This window comes from Schistocerca piceifrons, chromosome X (genome assembly GCF_021461385.2).
Source record: "Schistocerca piceifrons isolate TAMUIC-IGC-003096 chromosome X, iqSchPice1.1, whole genome shotgun sequence".
Lineage (NCBI taxonomy): Eukaryota > Metazoa > Arthropoda > Insecta > Orthoptera > Acrididae > Schistocerca > Schistocerca piceifrons.
This window is the reverse complement of record NC_060149.1, coordinates 86,024,603-86,045,631: the sequence shown is the minus strand read 5'-3', so window position 1 is coordinate 86,045,631 and position 21,029 is coordinate 86,024,603. Positions and strand designations below refer to the sequence as shown.

Sequence of the window (21,029 nt, the reverse complement as noted above, 5' to 3'; positions counted from 1 at the left end):
TCCATTATCCACTGGAATATCCGCGGCATTCGAGCCAATTGGGATGAATTGTCGATCCTCTTACGATCCTGCTCGCCGGTCATCTTCTGTCTTCAGGAAACAAAGCTGCGTCCCCATGACCGCTTTGTTCTCCCTCATTTTCAGTCCGTCCGATATGACCTCCCCTCTGTTGAAGGCACTCCAGCCCATGGAGGGCTCATGATTCTGCTCCACGATACTCTCCATTATCACCAAATCCCCTTAAACAGTTCCTTCCAAGCTGTCGCCGTCCGTCTTTCCCTTTCTGGATACACGTTCTCTCTTTGTACGGTATACATTCCATCGTCCACACCAATGGCACGAGCTGATCTCCTTCATCTTCTTGGTCAGCTTTCACCCCCCTATTTGCTGGTTGGGGACTTCAATGCCCACCACCCGCTTTGGGGATCTCCACATCCTTGTCCACGTGGCTCACTATTGCTAGACGTCTTCCACCAAGCGGATCTAGTCTGCCTCAACACTGGGGTCCCCACATTTTTGTCTGCCTCCACGACAAATTTATCTCATTTGGACCTTGCGGTCGGTACTGTTCCGCTAGCTCGGCGCTTCGAATGGTTCGCCCTTGATGATACACACTCGAGTGACCACTTTCCATTTGTCCTTAGACTGCAGCCTCAACTGCCCTACATGCGCTCGCGACGCTGGAAGTTTGCCCAAGCCGATTGGACACTTTTTTCGTCTCTAGCGACATTCAATGACCGTCGCTTTCCCAGCGTCGACGATGAGGTCACACATATTACCGACGTTATTCTCACAGCTGCGGAACGTTCAATACCACGCACCTCCGAATTGCCCCGGCGCCCCCCAGTTCCTTGGTGGAACGAGGCATGCCGTGACGCAATACGTGAGCGGCGACGTGCTCTTCGCATTTTCCGTCACCATCCAACTTTGGCAAACTGTATCCAATATAAGCAGCTCCGTGCGCGATGCCGTCGCGTCATCCGCGATAGCAAGAAGGCAAGCTGGAAATTCTTTATTAGCTCATTTAACACCTTCTCTCCCTCCTCGGAAGTTTGGAGTCGGCTTCGACGGTTCTCAGGCGCGCCTAGTTTTTCCCCGGTCTCTGGGCTCACTGTCGCGCATGATACCTTAGTGGACCCCGTCGCAATTTCTAACTCATTGGGTCAGCACTTTGCTGAGATTTCGAGCTCTTCAAATTACCCGCCAGCGTTTCTCCCGAAGAAACGTGCAGCGGAAGTGCGACATCTTGCTTTCTCCTCTCAAAATCGCGAAAGCTACAATACTGTTTTCTCCATGCGGGAACTCCAACATGCCCTCTCTTCTTCTCGCTCCTCCGCCCCAGGACCGGATGGTATCCATGTCCAAATGTTGCTGCATTTATCAACCCATAGCCTGCGTTACCTCCTTCGCCTTTACAATCGAATTTGGACCGACAGTACCTTTCCCAGGCGATGGCGGGAAGCTATTGTCGTTCCCGTTCCGAAACCTGGAAAGGACAAACATCTCCCCTCTAGCTATCGCCCCATTTCTCTCACGAGTAGTGTCTGTAAGGTTTTGGAGTGTATGGTGAATTACCGTTTAGCTTGGTGGCTGGAATCCCGCAGTCTTTTAACACCAGCCCAATGCGGATTCCGAAAGCATCGTTCTGCCGTTGACCATCTTGTTGCTCTCTCCACTTATATCATGAACAATTTTCTCCGGAAACGCCAAACGGTAGCAATATTTTTTGATCTGGAGAGAGCATACGATACCTGTTGGAGGACAGGCATCCTCCGCACACTGTTCTCTTGGGGCTTTCGAGGCCGGCTGCCCCTTTTTCTTCGCGAATTTATGGGAGAGCGCACATTTAGGGTGCGGATGAACACTACTCTCTCCCGTACTTTCTCCCAAGAAAACGGGGTACCCCAGGGCTTCGTGCTGAGTGTTGTACTGTTTGCCATCGCCATTAATCCAATTATGGATTGTCTCCTTCCTGATGTCTCGGTCTCCCTCTTTGTGGACGATTTTGCGATCTACTACAGCTCTCAACGGACCAGCCTGCTTGAAAGACGTCTTCAAGGATGTCTCGATCGCCTCCACTCGTGGAGCATCGAAACCGGCTTCCGTTTGTCACCCAGTAAGACCGTTTGTGTTAATTTTTGGCGACGTAAGGAGTTTCTTCCGCCCTCCTTACATCTAGGTCCTGTCAACCTTCCGTTTTCCGACATCGCTAAATTCTTGGGTCTTATGTTTGACAGAAAACTGTGCTGGTCCTCCCACGTTTCCTATCTTTCGGCTCGCTGTCTGCGTTCCCTTAACACCCTCCGTGTCCTGAATGGTACCTCCTGGGGAGCGGACCGAGTGGTCCTTCTCCGCCTCTATCGCGCCTTAGTGCGCTCGAAATTGGATTATGGAAGCATAGTCTACTCCTCTGCTCGGTCGTCTATTCTTCGGCGTCTCGACTCTATCCACCACCGTGGATTACGTTTAGTGTCTGGAGCTTTTTACACCAGCCCTGTGGAAAGCCTTTATGCTGAGACTGCTGAACCTCCGCTGTCCAATCGGCGGGCAGTCCTTCTGAGTCGTTATGCTAGCCATCTGTCTTCCATGCCTGCTAATCCAGCCCATGACCTTTTTTTCGACACCTCCTTTGATGTCGGGTATGCAGGCCGCTCCTCCTCCCTACTACCCCCGGGAGTCCGCTTCCGTCAACTGCTCCATTCTCTCTCCTTCCGCTTTCCTAAAACCTTCTTGACAACTTGGGGTACAGCACCGCCTTGGCTCCGTTCCCGGATCGACTTGCTCAGAGACCTATGTCAATTTCCCAAGGATGGTACCCCTACACTTGTCTACCGTCGGGCATTTGCTGCTCTATGTGCACAAATGACGGAAGCCACATTTATTTACACCGACGGCTCGAAAACATCGTTAGGTGTAGGGAGTGCCTATATTGTTGGCGACACCCCAAATCACTTTCGGCTTCCCGACCAGTGTTCGGCTTATACTGCGGAGCTTTACGCTGTTCTCCAGGCTGTCCACTACATCCGCCGCCATCAGCGGATACAGTACGTAATCTGCTCAGATTCTCTCAGCTCTCTCCTAAGTCTCCAAGCTCTTTACCCTGTGCACCCTCTGGTCCACCGGATTCAGGACTGTCTGCGCTTGCTCCACCTGGGGGGCGTCTCAGTGGCGTTCCTCTGGCTCCCGGGACACGCTGGTATCTGTGGGAATGAGGCGGCCGACATAGCGGCCAAGGCTGCAGTCTCTCTTCCTCGGCCAGCTATTCAGTCTCTTCCGTTTACCGATCTACGGAGCGGTTTATGTCGCCAAGTTGCTCATTTATGGCATGCGCATTGGTCAACACTTCCCCATAATAAATTGCGGGAAGTGAAAGCCCTTCCTTGCGCTTGGACCTCTTCCTCCCGAACGCGTCGTCGGGAGGAGGTAATTTTAGCTAGACTCCGGATAGGGCACTGTCTTTTTAGCCATCGACATCTTTTAAGCGGTGATCCTCCCCCACTCTGTCCCCACTGCTCTCAGCTGTGGACGGTCAGACACCTTTTAATTGAATGCCCCTATTTTAATCCGTTACGCTCCCGTCTACAGCTATCGCCTGATCTATCGTTGATTTTAGCAGATGACACGCGCTCAGCTGACCGCGTTCTACAGTTTATTAGTGACAGTGAAATGACGTCAGTCATTTGATTTTTTTTTTTTTTGGGGACAACCAACCCCTTTCTATAGTGGATATTTAAGCATTCCTTTTGCCTTTAGTTTCTCAAATTTTATGACTTTGTTCCCCTTGCTGCTGATTTTAAATTTCGTTTTTTTCCTGTTTCCTACGTCACGGGCTGGGCGCTAATGACCATAGAAGTTTTGCGCCCTAAAACCACAAAAAAAAAAAAAAAAAAAAAAAAAAAAAAACCTCGTCTTCTCCCCAATTCTATTCAATACTTCCTCATTAGTTATGTGATCTACCCATATGCTGAATGAAACAGTTGGCTGTCAAGAGAGCAATGCGTGATGCATTCAGTGACTTCCATAGTAGAATATTGTCAACTGATCTTTTGCAGAACCCTAAGAAATCCTAGTCATATGTAAAGGCTGTTAGTGGCACCAAAGTTAGTGTCCAGTCCCTAGCAAATGAGACAGTAACTGAAATCGAGGGTAGCAAAGCAAAAGCTGAAATGCTTAACTCTGTTTACAAATGTTCCTTTACAAAGGAAAACCCAGGAGAATTGCCCCAGTTTAGTCCTCGTACCACTGAGAAGATGAATGAAATAAGGCTTAGTGTCATTGGTGTTGAGAAACAGCTGAAATTGTTAAAACTGAACAAAGCTTCAGGCCCTGATGAATGCGTCAGATTGTATACTGAATTTGCAACTGAGTTAGCCCCTCTTCTAACTATAATCTATCACAGATTCCTCGAAGTAAAAACCCATGCCTAGTTCTTGGAAAAGGGTGCAGATCACATCTTTCTACAAGAAGGGTTGTAGACGTGATCCACAAAACTACTGTCCAGTATCCTTGATGTTGATTTGTTGTAGAATCTTAGAACATATTCTGAGCTCAAACATAATGAGGTATGTTGAACAGAATAACCTCCTCAGTGCCAATCAGCATGGATTTCGAAAACATTGATCATGTGAAACGCAACTTGCACTTTTCTTACATCACATACTGAAAGCTGTGAATCAAGGCAACCAGATAGATGCAGTATTTCTTGATTTCCAAAAAGCATTTGACTGAGTCCTGAACCTGCACTTATTGTCAAAAGTATGATCATATGGGATATCAAGTGAAATTTATGACTGGAATGAGGACTTTTTGGTCGGGAGGATACAGCATGTTATCTTGGATGGAGAGTCATTGTCAGATTTAGAAGTGACTTCAGGTGTGCCCCAGGGAAGTGTATTGGGACCCGTGCTGTTCATGTAGTATATTAATGACCTTGCAGACAATATTAATAGTAAAGTCAGGCTTTTTGCAGTGGATGCAGTTATTTATGATGAAGTACTATCTGAAAGAAGCTGCATAAATATTCAGTCAGATCTTGATAAGATTTCAACATGATGCAGATTGGCAACTTGCTCTAAATGTTCATAAATGTAAAATTTTACTCTTAACAAACCAGAAAAACGTAGTATCCTATGACTATAATATCAGTGAGTCCCTGTTGGAATTGGCCAACTTGTACAAATACCTGGTTGTAACACTTTTTAAGGCTATGAAATGGAATGGTCACATAGGTTCAGGGTAAAGCAGGTGGTAGACTTTGCTTTAACATTAGAATACTGGGGATGTACAATAGTCTAGGGAGGAGATCACTTTCAAATCAGTCATGTGACCAGTTCTGGAATATTGCTCAAGGGTGTGGGACCCATACCAGATAGGACTAACAGAGGAAATTGAACGTATACAGAAGAACACAGCACGAATGCTCACAGGTTTGTGTAAACCGTGGGAGAGTGTCACATAAGTACTGAAGGAACTGAACTGGAAGACTCTTGAAGATAGACATAAACTATTCCAAAAAGTCTGTCAACAAAGTTTCAAGAACTGACTTAAATGATTACTCTGAGGATAAGATTAGAATAATTACTGCATGCACAGAGGCATTCAGACAATCATTCTTCGTGCGCTCCATACTTCAATGGAACAGGAGGTAATAACTGGTACAGTGGGAGCATACCCTCTGCCATGCACCTCATTGTGGTTTGTGGAGTGTAGATGTAGCTGTGGATGTAGATGCACTCTATCTGTGTCTTAAGGTTCCATGTACTAGATATCTTCACAGTTTCTGTGCTGTGTTGTATGCTGTGGTCAGGATGGCACAAGCACATAGGTACAGTCCGATTACAAGGACAAAAATGACTGTCTACATGCTTCAGTATGTGCTGGCATCTCAAATAATCCTCATCTCAAGACACTAAAGATGATGAGGGGTGATGTTTCTCACCTGTTGCAACTCCATTAGTAGTCTTCAGACCTTTCAGCAATCACACCAACGGAGAAAATAGTGTAGAACATACAGGATTCCCTTTGCGTGCTACAGTTGCTAGGGTAAGGTAGTGAAAGCAACAACATGGCTGTGGTATTCCACATTCTGATTGCAGAGGTGGGATGAAGCCACATTCATCGGTCTCTGTGTAGGACATAGAGCACTTTTCTGGGGTTTTCCGCTCCAGTGGGAAGCTGCATATGTTTGTGACACGTATGTCATACACTCTTCAGGATACTACATTTTAAGTGTTTGTCTTAGCTTTTAGCGTGTAAGTGTGTCGTGTATTTTACAGTTTCATGTACTGTCTTAACTCCATCCTAAATGTTCTGGTTGGACGTTGTGTTGTTCCAAAGTTGCTGGCTTAATCATTCACTTTTTGATTAGTGACCAACCAGGTAAATATTTCTCCTGTGGTATTTTATCTCTCTTATCATTGTTGCTATTTTACAGTTTTTAATAAGTGAGATAATACACATTTTCACAAGTATACATGTACATGTTTGGTTTTCCAAATTTTTATGGAAGTTTTTAAACTTTTCTATTTTTAAACACTCGTCATATTTGAGTGACATTGCTCAAGATCCCTGTGTAGAGCCCACTGAATCTCATAAGTAGAGCTTTTCATAACCCAAATTTTGTTGTGAACACCTCAGTACTTCACTAGACATGACACTATTGTAGGTGGTATGCCCTTGCATTTTTTTGCTTTAAAGCCCACTTTAATGTGGACTGAGAACCACAATGCAGCTTGGCATTTTTACATTAAAAAAACGTTGCCATATGTGAAAAAAGTTGACAAAAAACATAGGACACTTGGGTATTTAACTTCGGACTACTGAATTCATTATTCCATAAAGTTTTGAGATTGCAGCTGGATGACATTGACTTCTTGCCATGTGTGTGTTTAGCACTGGAGGTTGCTAGCTCATATTGCAAACTTTATACCCAAAAAATTGATATGGAGACAGTTGTGTGAAGGCAGCTGCTACATGGGTGACATCTGTAGAGTTTCGCGCCCTCTTTGAATATTGCTCCATCTATGGCACAAGGCGTGTGTGTAATGATAATACTACATGCATGCTCTCTGTTAGAATGTGGACTAAGAGTTAAGATTCAGGTGTCAAATTAATAAAATTATTTGTCACTGGACGTTTCAGTAGTCAGTTTCCTTTCTGTATTTATTAAAGGAATCACTGGTTCCCATGCCATATCCAGTCGAAAGCAGTCATCACAATACGACCTTCTGCTAAACATATTTCCACTGATTTCTTAATTCCTGAGGGTATTTTCATTCTGTTGTTGCAACTACAAGAAAATGTGTTCTTTTTTTGCACCAGACACGTTTTGCGCTATGGAGATAAAACATCATTAGTGGTCTGTAATTAAAGATCTTTATAATTTGATTTTTTCTTAAGATCAAAAAACAGTTCAGTAACAATATGTTGCATTTTACTTACTGTGATTTCTGCTTGGTTTACATCGGGAAATGCCATCTGCTAGCACATCTTTGCAGTTTTTCTTTGTTAGACACTGATACTTACAGTCTAATCTTTAGTTTCTCTGCAGAACTATGCATTTATCATGTTTTACCCAGCACACTTTTTCGCATGCCACTATTTTCTGTTTATTTTTACACTTCTAAGTATGTGTCATGGTTTGTAGTGTTGCCTACATAACATTTCCACTGGTTTGTCTTTGACTTATACTCTTTTTTTCTTATTTAATTTAATTGTATGTGTGTAACTCTAATTATGTTGCTGTGTGTTTATATACTGTGTAAGAGTAGTGAAGGAGTAGTAGTAATTTTTTTTGGTAGGGTAGGGAGAAACCGTGATGAGTGAACATAAGAGTGTAGTAATGTGATGGAGTGAGAGTTGGAGGAGAAGGTGATGAGCAAGAAGTGAAATGAAACATAGAGGGGGGGGGGGGGGGGTTGGTGTGTGGGTGGGAGAGTGTGAACGATGGAACAGGCTCTTTTATTTTTCATGTAATTTTCTCAGTTATTTTATGTAGTGTCTACTTTCCAATATTTATTTGGTCACTGAGCAGCCATTTATTTTGTGTTAATACTTTGTGTATGTGGAAATTTTCTTGGAAAGGGAGGAGATGTCTGTCTACTGATTCTCATGATATTCATATCTTTTTCAATATTGCTTGGTCTGTGGTATTTTTGTGTTAGATGATTTGCAAATGTTGAATTGTTTGTACTGTATACTCTTACACAGTATGTATATACACAGCAACATAATTAACTAGAATTACACACATACAATTAAATAAAATACAAAAAAAGTAAAAAAAAGAGTATAGGTCAAAGACAAACTAGAGGCAATGTTATGCAGGCAACACTACAAACCACAATACACACTTCGAAGTATAAAAAATATACAGAAAACAGTGGTGTGCAAAGAAGTGAGCTGTGTAAAATGTGAGAAATGCATAGTCCCACAGAGAAACTAAAAATTAGTCTACAAGTATCAGTGTCTAAGAAAGAAAAACTGCAAAGATGTGCTAGCAGGCTATATATCCTGATATAGTCGAGAAACTGAGCAGAAATCACAGTAAGTAAAAAGTAACATATTGTTAATGAACTGTTTTTTGATCTTAAAGACAAATCAAATTATAAATATCTTTAATTACAGTTCACTGATAATGTTTTACTTCGATAAAGTGAAAAAAAAAAACCCATGTGTTTTCTTGTAATTCCAATGGCAGAACAAAAATAGCCTCAGGAACTGTAAAGCAGCTACAGACAATATGCCCACACAAATGAAGAATTCAGTTTCTTAGTAATTGAATCCCAGAAGGATCTCGTCACGGCCAAGACTTCTGTGGCAGAATACTCCATGGATTGTCGTGTGGAGATACAATGCTCAGCTCTGGCTGACATACTCGGCTGCACAAGGCAAGTGATTTAATATCTACAGAAAGAAAACATTTTATGACTAGTGACCCATCTTGTGGCAACTAAATTAATTTTTATTTATTAATTTTACTCCACTTACCTGCATACCGACAGTGCGCTCTTGTAGTATCACAGTTACGCAACCGTCCACGCACCATAGATGGAGCAATACTCAAAGAGGGCATGAAACTCGATACAGATCGCTCATGTAGCAGCTGCCTTTGCATATGCAAATCTGCGTCTTTTTTTAAGTTAAGTTAGTGATGTGAGCTAGCAGTCTCCAGTCTAGACGCTCCCCTGAAGATGGTTGCACGGTTGTCAGCCAAAATATTGTGACAAGAAGTTGACATCATCTGGCTGCAATCCCAAAACTTCATGGAATACTCTTTATGCCAGGAAAACACATTGGATTCATCATTTGTAACTTATCCCCTGAGTCACCAAGCTGCACTTAAATCCTAGGATTATGATGATGATGATGATGATGATGATGATATGAATCAGATGCTGCAAAGTCCTGTGTAGAATGCAAATAATGGATGGAGCAAGGCTAAAACTCACCATATGGTTTGCACGTATAATGATCAACAGGCACATAAACAAGATTAGAATTGTCGTTAAACTTTCATGCACATAATGTAGTTAAATTGTCTCACTGCTGCACTAGTTCGTGTGTGTGTGTGTGTGTGTGTGTGTGTGTGTGTGTGTGTGTGTGTGTGTGTGTGTGTGTTTTTTTTTTTTTTTTGAGGCTTTGATCATTTTATTGTTTACTTGTGATTGTATTGGTACTGTAAATTTTACTTGGTTCATGTTTACTGTTCGTGTATAGGTTCACAGTGGTGGTTTCATCAAGTTACTGGAGTTGTACTTCAATGAACAAGCTTTGAGGTTTGTGCCAATGGATTTAAAACTTGCAGATTATTTCTGAAAATTTTCGACATGCTTAGCAAGATTCCTCAAGACTTTAGAAAATTTGAAAGAAATCGTTGCAAATTGCACCAGATCCTGTATGATACTCAGACAGCTTTGGATGAAATAGCGTCAGCAAATATATTTCCAGGTGGTAAGTAAGAATGACAGTTCAATTTTATTATCTGCAGGTTCCTGTATTTGTATACCTACAACACAAAAATCGCAGAACTCCCTTCCAATTGTGGTTACCAATACATCTTTAGAATCTTGTTTGTCTAAAAATACATACATCCTTTGAGACTGAACATGAGTATAAAAGCTAGAAGTTTCCATATAAAAGCCCAGCTTTACTGTTTTGAACTCAAATGCACAGAAGGGGAAATGTGGTTTTGTTGAAAAATAAAATAAAACAATGCAAACAAATATCAGTGGGTTCTCGACACACACTTGGATTTGAGATTTTGCAGGTAGAACTGCTGCAATTATTTTATTGAAATTTGAAATTTCTCCTATTGTGAAATACTAGCCGATTTCAAGATTAATATAAGCTGAATCTATTAATTGGAGTGGATGCACAATTTTTGGTTTATGTCCTTCCTTTATAGTTGAATGTGGTTAATAAGCATATCCTTGTTGATCTAGTAATGGGTATTAAAAGAAGGTGCAGTTTTAGAAATTTGAGTTTGTAAATTTTTTTTAATAAGGTTCCATGGATTTAGTTAATTTCAAGGTTTTGAAGAGAAAATATTATGATTTCATTGGAGACAAATAAAAAGCAAGTGAAAATACCTGAATTAAGGATACAAATGAAATTTCTAGAGTGATTGGGTATACATTGTTAGGCAGGAAGAGAAGCATTAGTGTTAGGGAAATCTTCAGGTGGAAACCCTGGGTAGAATAAGAACAATGGAATAAAGAAAGGAAGCTACTCATGGTATAGAGGAGGCATTGAACTGTAGGTAGGTACACTCTTTGACATAAAACTGGACCGGCGGCCGGCCGCTACAAAGGCTAAGTCCGTGCCGATCGCAACATGGGACAAATAAACTGGCCAACTCGCTAATTCTCTAAGTCTGGCAATCTGCACAATCTGGCAACACTGTAGACTGTGACACTTCCTGGAGGAAGTCTTGTCCCATATAAGAGAAACCATACACTGTTTACGCCCGTGGTATAGGGGTACCGTGCGTTGTTTCTGTCTACAACGTCAGTGGATCGGAACTAGCTGGCGCAAAAAATTTTTATAGCCTCTTCCAACTGAATGTTGAAGACATGAATGTAATGGTAATGCAGATTCGATCTATTTCACTTTCTATCACACCGATAACAAACTTTTATCCAGTAACCATTTTGCGGCAGATTTCTTTCAGTGTGTCCTCCTATGGACGTCGCATGCGGCAAAGCTCCGGGATCCACTTGCTGGCTACTGGCAGCAGCCGTCACAACAGCAGCAGCGCGGAACTCCCCGTTCTTTATCGAAAGTGCCCGCTACCGCTCATCGCTTTTGATAATTTAAAACGCTTTATTATTATTAAATGTTACTCCATAGAAGATTTCTACGATTTCAATTCACGCTCGAAAGCAACATAGACCGACGCCCTGAGTAGTAGATGGGTACTGTATTACATTCAAAAATGTTCAAATGTGTGTGAAATCTTATGGGACTTAGCTGCTAAGGTCAACAGTCCCTAAGCTTACACACTACGTAATCTAAATTATCCTAAGGACAAACACACACACCAGTGCCCGAGGGAGGACTCGAACCTCCGCCGGGACCAGCCGAACAGTCCATGACTGTACTATATTAATCGGCAAGAACTGCATATGGTCCAAAATTAATTTGACAGACTTAGACGATATTAAACCACCTCACTACATTCGATGAATTTATAAATGCTTCATACCTCTTTCTTTTCCTTTCCAAGTCCATTATTTATGCAACTTTCGGCCAATATTCGGATGTTTTCGTCAAGCCAGAGTAAGTGTCTGTGGTGTAAAGTGTATTACAGTTTTTTGTTTCATTCCTTATGGTCAGTCTATGCGATAAACTGTGTAAATACCTTCCAATGCATGCTCTGTAGCAGTGCAGGAGCACTGCACATTTGGAGTTCCATGTATGGATTCAGGAAGTATTTAACGTTGATCGGAAGTGATAGTTAAGGTCATCAGATTTAAACCAGAAAAAGTTATCGATATTGAGGTTTCATAGAATGGAAAGGAATTGCTAACGGCGGTGTCAGCAAACGTCTACAGTTAAATGCTATTGCAAAATTTAGAAGAGAGGAACTATATTTCTCTACATGTTCACTTCATAAACAAACTCCTGACATGTTAGACCTATATGATGAACAAAGCTCAAATTCGAATCGTTGGCAGTAAGTTTGAATCTTTTCGGAAACTATTTTACAGTGAAGTACCTTGACATTTGCAAAACAGACATTCATGATATTAACGTAATTTACTAAGACGAAATTGCAAGGAGATTTATCTGTAAGGCATCCTTCAGATTTAGCAGTTTGCAACTCCATTAGTTAAAATGGAAAATAAAACGTTGTGTTCAGCGGCCTTCACCAAGATTGGAACTGCCATTTCATATAGCAGAAGCATCGCAACGCATAAGGGAATCGCTGAGCTAACGACACACTGGCGGCAACAGGCGGACTATAGTCATTGCAATATTGCCTGAGCCTCAAAACGCAACATTAAACACACAAACAGGTGTTACTTATGTGAAGAATGCCGTTCTTGGAGTCCAGAATTAAATGCACTTTCTATGTGTCTCATCTTACAGTGGATTATATTGTATTAGTCTTCGATGTAAAAAACGAATTCCAAGTAAATTTAGCGACGTAATGCTGGGCTACACCCGGAAGTGAATGCACTCTCACAATGTTGACAAATACTTGCTATGACACTGCCAATTCTCAGCTCTCTTACGAGACAGCTCTTTAGCGAAATGCTTGTCGTGATTGTCCGATACGGTTCTTCAGAGGAGAGACGCATGCGCACGTTTGGTTTTTGTGCGGCGTTCTCCCCTGATAGTTTCTGACGTAGCCTTGTGGGCTATGTATACATTGGAGGCATTCAGTTATCATTAATCCAGAATGAATTAAGTTTCAGCTTCCGGCGTGGAAGAAGGCTGTTGACGCTGATATTATATCATTACAGCGCAGGGAAAGCAAAATGGATGATTCAGTGTTTCTTATTCAGCATAAAGCATGTGAGATAATTTTCCATAACGTTCATAATCGTCTCAAAATACGAACGAAGTAAAAATACATCGAAAGCTTATTTTAATTGAATATAATGTAAGATATCAAACACTTTGCACCTAGATGTCGACTGTGTCCACGTGCAATCTTTTGCAGCATACATATAGAATGTCATGATTACCACGAGTCTTAATAAATATGTTAGTATGGATGGATGCAAGAAGAGACGCAGTCAACAAATATTCTATTCCACATGGCATTCATTTCATTTGAGATTTAAGAAGAAGTAAAGCGGGATATTACTTTCGTTAACATGAAAGATATGCATATGCCGCACATATGGATAACGAGGAAGTCTGTGTCTTCACATGTTTCCTCCTTGAAATGTGTATGCTCTATTATATACTAAGTAGCCTGATCATTGTTTCCGTGATGTTATCCTCTTGTTTGGCCCCTAAACGATGAACAGATTCCATATGCATGTGTCTGCATGAAAGTAGTTGTTCGAACCCTTCCTGAGCTGTTTTTTGTGTATTTGCTTGGAATTCATTAAGCAGGCCCCCTCGAGGGTTAGGTCTCCAAGCTAAACCGTTTTTTATCCACTGGCATAATTTATTCAGACAGCATCAGCACAAGACTACCAAACAAGCCCTTCGTTTAATATCTTGCCTGAAGACTGTCGTTTCTTTCTTAATAGTGATCCTTGACAAAGTATTTTAACGAAGCTTATATTTGTGTGACAGATAACTGAGAAAAGATATTATTTTATTTTGTCAGTCTTCCTTTCTCCACTGAGTTGTAAATGGTTCTCTTTATAAAATGTGTAGTAGCATCACAAGGGCAACTGTCGCAATGCAGTCGCAGTGGAATTGTGAGAGAGTAGGGTGCGTGTGGTTGCACTGATTGAGCATGGCAGCTATTCGGCATCAGAACCTGGAGAAAAGTGTGAAGTACCGGCAAGAACAGCTAGACGCTGGTGGAAAGGATACAAGGAAAGTGGCTATATAGGGCGGAAAAGAGGAAGTGGACGGCTCAGTGTGTCTACCGCAGCAGATGATAAACGTGTTCTCTGAAAGAGAATGTTACCACGTAAGGTGGACGTGGAACATTAGAGCCTTAAATAACTGATTTCCTTTCCCTTTGCGCAGAGCATTTTGCTCCGCCACTTCCTCAGTCCATCCGGCTGCTTCAGTCGTCCCCAGGCAAGTGCCTTTCTCATATGCTCGGTTTCCGACGGGAGGCCCTCGTCACACGACATTTCATTTCATTTACACTAGCAAGTTATTGCAGCAATTTACATCCGCGGAGGAACTTGCCGCGCGATTTGCGAGTGTAAACATATCGCCAAGACGACTTGTGACCGTAGCAATTTATTGCGGAAGTGACTTGCACACGTTTTCCGCTCCCAGTGTAAACACCACGCAAGAAGTATCTGCAAGTAACTTGCAGCTTTTAGGATTTATTTCTATTTCCTGCAAGTAGGAAGCGCAAGTTATAGTAAGCATGTCGTCTGCATAACACTCATATTTAACATTTTACTTAATGTGGTGACTTAATTTTATGCAACCATCTTATGTATTATATGCAAACAAATTTCAGAAATGGGGAAGAAACGGGAATGGATGAAGCAGGATACAGAACATTTTATTGAAGCCGTGGAGAGCTACTCCGAAATACGGAACGTGCATAACCGAGACTTTAAGGATAGAGTGAAGAAGATGAGCGCATTAAATGAAATCTCGTCGATTTCGACACATCTATAAAAGAAGTACATAGAAAGTAGCATAACTTGAAGACACAACCCCTTTGCCACCTGCATCCACTCGCTTGTTGTTTTAGGAGTCTAGAAAAAGACGATGTGTAATTATTACATGTTCTATTTACTTAGCTTGTCACTTTCCATTTTATGAGCATTAGAAGAAAAAAAAACATTTTTATAAGCATATCATTCTGTAAAATGCAGTTTATTTCAATACAAATTTAATTTCATTGTTGTGTTTTCACTTACCTTCAAATAATTTTCCCTTTTCAATACGTTAAAAATGGCTCTACATACATGGGGTACGATCTGAGAAATCGTGCTGACGGGAATATGAAACAAGTACATTAGGGACTTGTATGAGTCTCCTACAAAGAAAAGATTTCAAAATTCAAACTTTTTTTGGTTGTATGTTTCACATAAATAAATGAAATGCCTATTTTATTCCTAGCTCACCGGTAGCTATAAATCAGAGTGACTAGCAAACGTTCTTTTGCTGAAATAGCAGTACCGAAGTTTGTGTCTCGTTTTGATATGACGGGCGTTGTTAACATCAACAAATATTCCAGATCATTTGAGGACATTCTGCAAAAGTTTTCATAAGTATCCATGCTCTCGATACTAAGTTCTTGCAAAAGGCACCAATTTGCGTTGTTCTCATTATCTACTCTCTAACCCAAATACTTCTCTTTTTCTTTTTCACGTTTTGCATTACAATTACAAGAGCTGCAGCATATCTCACCCGCCTGCTTGTCATTTTACACTTCGGCTCACACTTGTAGTGGTACTGAAATCATATGTGAACAGTATCAGCATGTTGTTGACGCAAGTTTCTTACCAAAGAACTTGTGGAAGAATCTTGCTTAATTCTTGCGCTGCTGTGTAAACACAGCTGCATGAGGCTAGCAATAACTTGCAGCAATAACTTCTGCAAGCGACTTGCTAGTGTAAACCCAGCTTTACCACGCTACCGCTCTCCCCCTGCCTACGGCGACGGTGGTGTGCACCCTGGCCAATCAAGGCTCCAGAATTTCAAGCATTTGAAACTCCCGGCTGTCTTCTTCCCAGCACACAATGAAATCCGCCCGCGCTTTTCTACTCAATGAGCTTAACGTAAGAAAACAGACAAACCTAGCCCCCTTCTCTCCAATGTCAGAGACAGACATTTACCTCAGACAACTCTCATGTCACTGCATATCGATATACCATTGCCTTCCCATGATTCTAATAATTTCGTTTCAATATTCATTCCCATTCTATCCACAATGCATACTATTTGCCTTATTCTCAACCAAAATCGTGGACTATTTAGGGTAAGATAAGTGGGAAAAGTGAGTTTTCATACATTATACCAAAATAATAAACTCATCCAGTTACTCTGATCAGTTTCCTAAACACAGCAGGTTGGTTCAATAAAAATCAGCAGCTCAGATCGAGCGTCTGATAAGATACCTGACGTAGCAAGATGTTCTAGCAATTACATGTGGATAGTAATTCCCGTGCGAATAGGCTGATATTTTTGAAGTACAGCGCCTTTGGGCTATCAGGAAATAAATTCGGAGGAATATGGCCAAATTCAGGGTGCTGCGTTGACGGTGCCCACGCTCGATATGCTAAGCCTGCTGCTCTTACTGTTATTTTGTTTCTTTCGTTCTGAGGTGTACCACGAAATATAATTCTTATCCGCTAAACGATTTTCCCATCTATTCGAAAAGCTTCTTGAGTAATCCCGCAGTGAACATTACGTAGAGATGATACTTGTAGTTTTTGAAGTAAAGGCATATGTTTAAGGATAACGAACTGTAGTCGAAGTTAAACCAGATGATAGGTTAGGTTATGACACGCGACAGCGAGAGTGGTAGCTATTGTTTGCTATGTGGGAAGCAAGAAACCTGAGGCCTTCAGTATTAAAATGTATGTAATATTCAATAACAAGAAATCCTTTTTGATGGGGTAAGGATGCTAATATCATATATATCTGACGCTCAGGAAACCTTATCTGAAAGTATACGACAGTCTTCCTGCTATTATGTTGCTTGCTTTCAGTAGACATATAGATAACCCATGGTAGAGCTTTCTCGTCATCCGAATCACATAAATGGGAACAACATTCAGAGGGTTATTACTAAATTGTAGGCACATGGCCACACCACATATCTAAAATTTGGAGAGCAGACTCTCTCGGGATAGACTGGATGTCTGGATCCTATCATGAAATATTCAGGCTACGAAAACACGTTCTTCTTGCTGTCAGCGTGGTCCAGACTGCAATGTTGTAGGCATCCTTTGGCAACCCTGTTGGCATAACAATGATTTGCAGCTGTGGGACCGATTTATCCTGCTAAATTCGCCTGACTTTTTCTTGTCATCTGTATGAAATACTGTGAATATTCCCTCTGATGATATCTTATTGGTTTAGTAATATTTTGTGAGTATAAGGTCATTTCATGCAGAATCTATGCCTTGTCTCATCCTTCACATTGTGAGTTATCAGTTATCTACTGCAGCCGCGATCATGGCAATGAGTGAGTTTATGCAGGTATTCCTTTATAAAACGGTAGTTGCCTCCGAAAGCAGTTCCAGGTTTGCTGCAAAAGATGTCTTATAAATTCATTTCGGTAAGTTTTAAATCAGGTGCTACCTGTCACATGTGTGTCCTAGGAAACTGGCAGGAGTTACCATGATCGTAGACCTCACTAATCTTAAGTCACATCAAAATTACTGATAATATTACTGAACAGATTCGAAGAAGCATCTATGAGAGTCACTAATTTTACTTTGTTCATCAACTCGGTCTGAAATAAGAGGGCAAAAATTACAGGGACAATGACCAAGTTTGTTAGTATGCATTATCTGTGGTGGATCTGGAGGTGAAAACGTACGAAAATGCACAACTGCACTTTTGCGAACTTGTTTTTTATTTTTGCATCAATGTTGTTGTGAACCCACCATCAGGTATCAACGCTTTACATTAGAAACCATTAAACCTCATCATTTTGATGGTACACCTGATAATATAGATGAGGAGGACACAAGACAGAACGTAGATAATGTCCGCTTGACGTCAACTGTGTGTAACATTTTACTTTTTTGAATAGGACGATCATTTGAGGTTTAGTTAAAATAAGCTTACGCTGCAAGAGAATTCGCTTGTATTTTTCAATCTGTGGTCTGTTGTCGGTTTGAATGCCTTCAATTATATCGGCAACTTAGTGCATCTCCACCGAGGGCTGTCTGGAGTGGGGTGGATATAGCAATGTGAAAGTGGCGAGCTGTCGAAGACGATCTTCATATTATTAGTGCGATTGAGACTTCGTATATTCTTGACGACGTTTAGCACCTTTGCGGTCAGTCACCCAATTTCAGAATTCATGTTGAGAAATCCTGCTAAACTGTCATAATATTGTCTTTTTATATTGATGTAATCTGGTTAGTCGTCATTTTCAAGTGCCATTTACAACGCAAATTTAATATTACGATCCTAGGAACTAACCAGCAATATGTTTTGTCTTTCATAATCAGAACTAACTACATTAACCGTCATCAGAACAATGTCAGCAGAATGCAGCAGTACCTTGGCACCTACTTGGGGACCTGCTTGAGTCGTGTTCTAAGGAAAGGGTAGTTGCTGGTTCACATTATATTACACTAGCGAGAAGTACCGAATTTTACTTTTTCTCTGCAAACATCCAGAACTAAATCAGTAACAAAATGCTAAGAAGATATTTGCATTGTGCCAGCCCAACGATCAGCCTATTTTTATAGATTTTTATTTTCACAGCTATTCTCGTTCTCCATTGCAATGAACTTCATTCATTACTTGCTTGTTCTTGTTACGATTATTATTGTCATTCTCTCACTCGCAAGAGCTTTCAAATCCCTATTTGGTATCGATGCACATGAAGAGTGGCTATGAAAGGAGGAAATAATGAATGTTACGTCATGCAGAATACACTCATTTACTTCGGCACCTCGTGATCAACGCTTTAGGAGAAGGGAGATACATGAAGATGTCAATAGAAGGACAGATACGCTGGCACAACTCTGCAACTACTCCTGTTGATTGAACAGTGTTACCAGATAAACTGGTGCTGCGGAATCAAAAATCTAGTACAGACTATGCCACAGTAGCAGGGAGCTGCTAATTTGGGACCATGACTGTGACTTACTCTTGGGTCAGCTGCTGGTTAGTGTTGCATCTGTAAATGGAAGGCTTTGTTTGATGTCTTGTGCTGATGCTGTCTGAATAAATTATGCCTGTGGATAAAAAACGGTTTAGTTTGGAGACCTAACCCTCGAGGGGGCCTGCTTAATGAATTCCAAGCAAATACACGAAAAACAGCTCAGGAAGGGTTCGAACAACTACTTTCATGCAGACACATGCATATGGAATCTGTTCATCGTTTAGGGGCCAAACAAGAGGATAACATCACGGAAACAATGATCAGGCTACTTAGTATATAATAGAGCATACACATTTCAAGGAGGAAACGTGTGAAGACACAGACTTCCTCGTTATCCATATGTGAGGCATATCTTTCATGTTAACGAATGTAATATCCCGCTTTACTTCTTCTTAAATCTCAAATGAAATGAATGCCATGTGGAATAGAATATTTGTTGACTGCGTCTCTTGTTGCATCCATCCATACTAACATATTTGTTAAGACTCGTGGTAATCATGACATTCTATATGTATGCTGCAAAAGATTGCACGTGGACACATTCGACATCTAGGTGCAAAGCGTTTGATATCTTACATTATATTCAATTAAAATAAGCTTTCGATGTATTTTTACTTCGTTCGTATTTTGAAATGATTGTGAACGTTACGGAAAATTATCTCACATGCTTTATGCTGAATGAGAAACACTGAATCATCCGTTTTGCTTTCCCTGCGTTGTAATGATATAATATCGGCGTCAACAACCTTCTTCCACGCCGGAAACTGAAACTTAATTCATTCTGGATTAATGATAACTGAATGCCTCAAATGTATACATAGCCCACAAGGCTACGTCAGAAACTATCAGGGGAGAACGCCGCATAAAAACCAAACGTGCGCGTGCGTCTCCCCTCTGAAGAACCGTATCGGACAATCACGACAAGCATTTCGCTAAAGAGCTGTCTCGTAAGAGAGCTGAGAATTGGCAGTGTCATAGCAAGTATTTGTCAACATTGTGAGAGTGCATTCACTTCCGGGTGTAGCCCAGCATTACGTCGCTAAATTTACTTGGAATTCGTTTTTTACATCGAAGACTAATACAATATAATCCACTGTAAGATGAGACACATAGAAAGTGCATTTAATTCTGGACTCCAAGAACGGCATTCTTCACATAAGTAACACCTGTTTGTGTGTTTAATGTTGCGTTTTGAGGCTCAGGCAATATTGCAATGACTATAGTCCGCCTGTTGCCGCCAGTGTGTCGTTAGCTCAGCGATTCCCTTATGCGTTGCGATGCTTCTGCTATATGAAATGGCAGTTCCAATCTTGGTGAAGGCCGCTGAACACAACGTTTTATTTTCCATTTTAACTAATGGAGTTGCAAACTGCTAAATCTGAAGGATGCCTTACAGATAAATCTCCTTGCAATTTCGTCTTAGTAAATTACGTTAATATCATGAATGTCTGTTTTGCAAATGTCAAGGTACTTCACTGTAAAATAGTTTCCGAAAAGATTCAAACTTACTGCCAACGATTCGAATTTGAGCTTTGTTCGTCATATAGGTCTAACATGTCAGGAGTTTGTTTATGAAGTGAACATGTAGAGAAATATAGTTCCTCTCTTCTAAATTTTGCAATAACATTTAACTGTAGACGTTTGCTGACACCGCCGTTAGCAATTCCTTTCCATTCTATGAAACCTCAATATCGATAACTTTTTCTGGTTTAAATCTGATGACCTTAACTATCACTTCCGATCAACGTTAAATACTTCCTGAATCCATACATGGAACTCCAAATGTGCAGTGTTCCTGCACTGCTACAGAGCATGCATTGGAAGGTATTTACACAGTTTATCGCATAGACTGACCATAAGGAATGAAACAAAAAACTGTAATACACTTTACACCACAGACACTTACTCTGGCTTGACGAAAACATCCGAACATTGGCCGAAAGTTGCATAAATAATGGACTTGGAAAGGAAAAGAAAGAGGTATGAAGCATTTATAAATTCATCGAATGTAGTGAGGTGGTTTAATATCGTCTAAGTCTGTCAAATTAATTTTGGACCATATGCAGCTCTTGCC

At 41.1% G+C, this 21,029-nt stretch overlaps 1 protein-coding gene across 1 annotated transcript in view; it reads left to right on the top strand.

Annotated features, from left to right (window-relative positions):
• The window catches only part of LOC124721704 (dual serine/threonine and tyrosine protein kinase-like), a 333,620-nt gene that overhangs the window by 29,312 nt on the left and 283,279 nt on the right, over nucleotides 1–21,029 (top strand). The window contains exon 2 of the mRNA XM_047246790.1: nucleotides 9,718–9,951. Within this exon, the coding sequence (XP_047102746.1) occupies nucleotides 9,828–9,951 (124 nt within the window). The 5' untranslated portion in view covers nucleotides 9,718–9,827. The remainder of the gene's footprint in view (nucleotides 1–9,717; nucleotides 9,952–21,029) is intronic.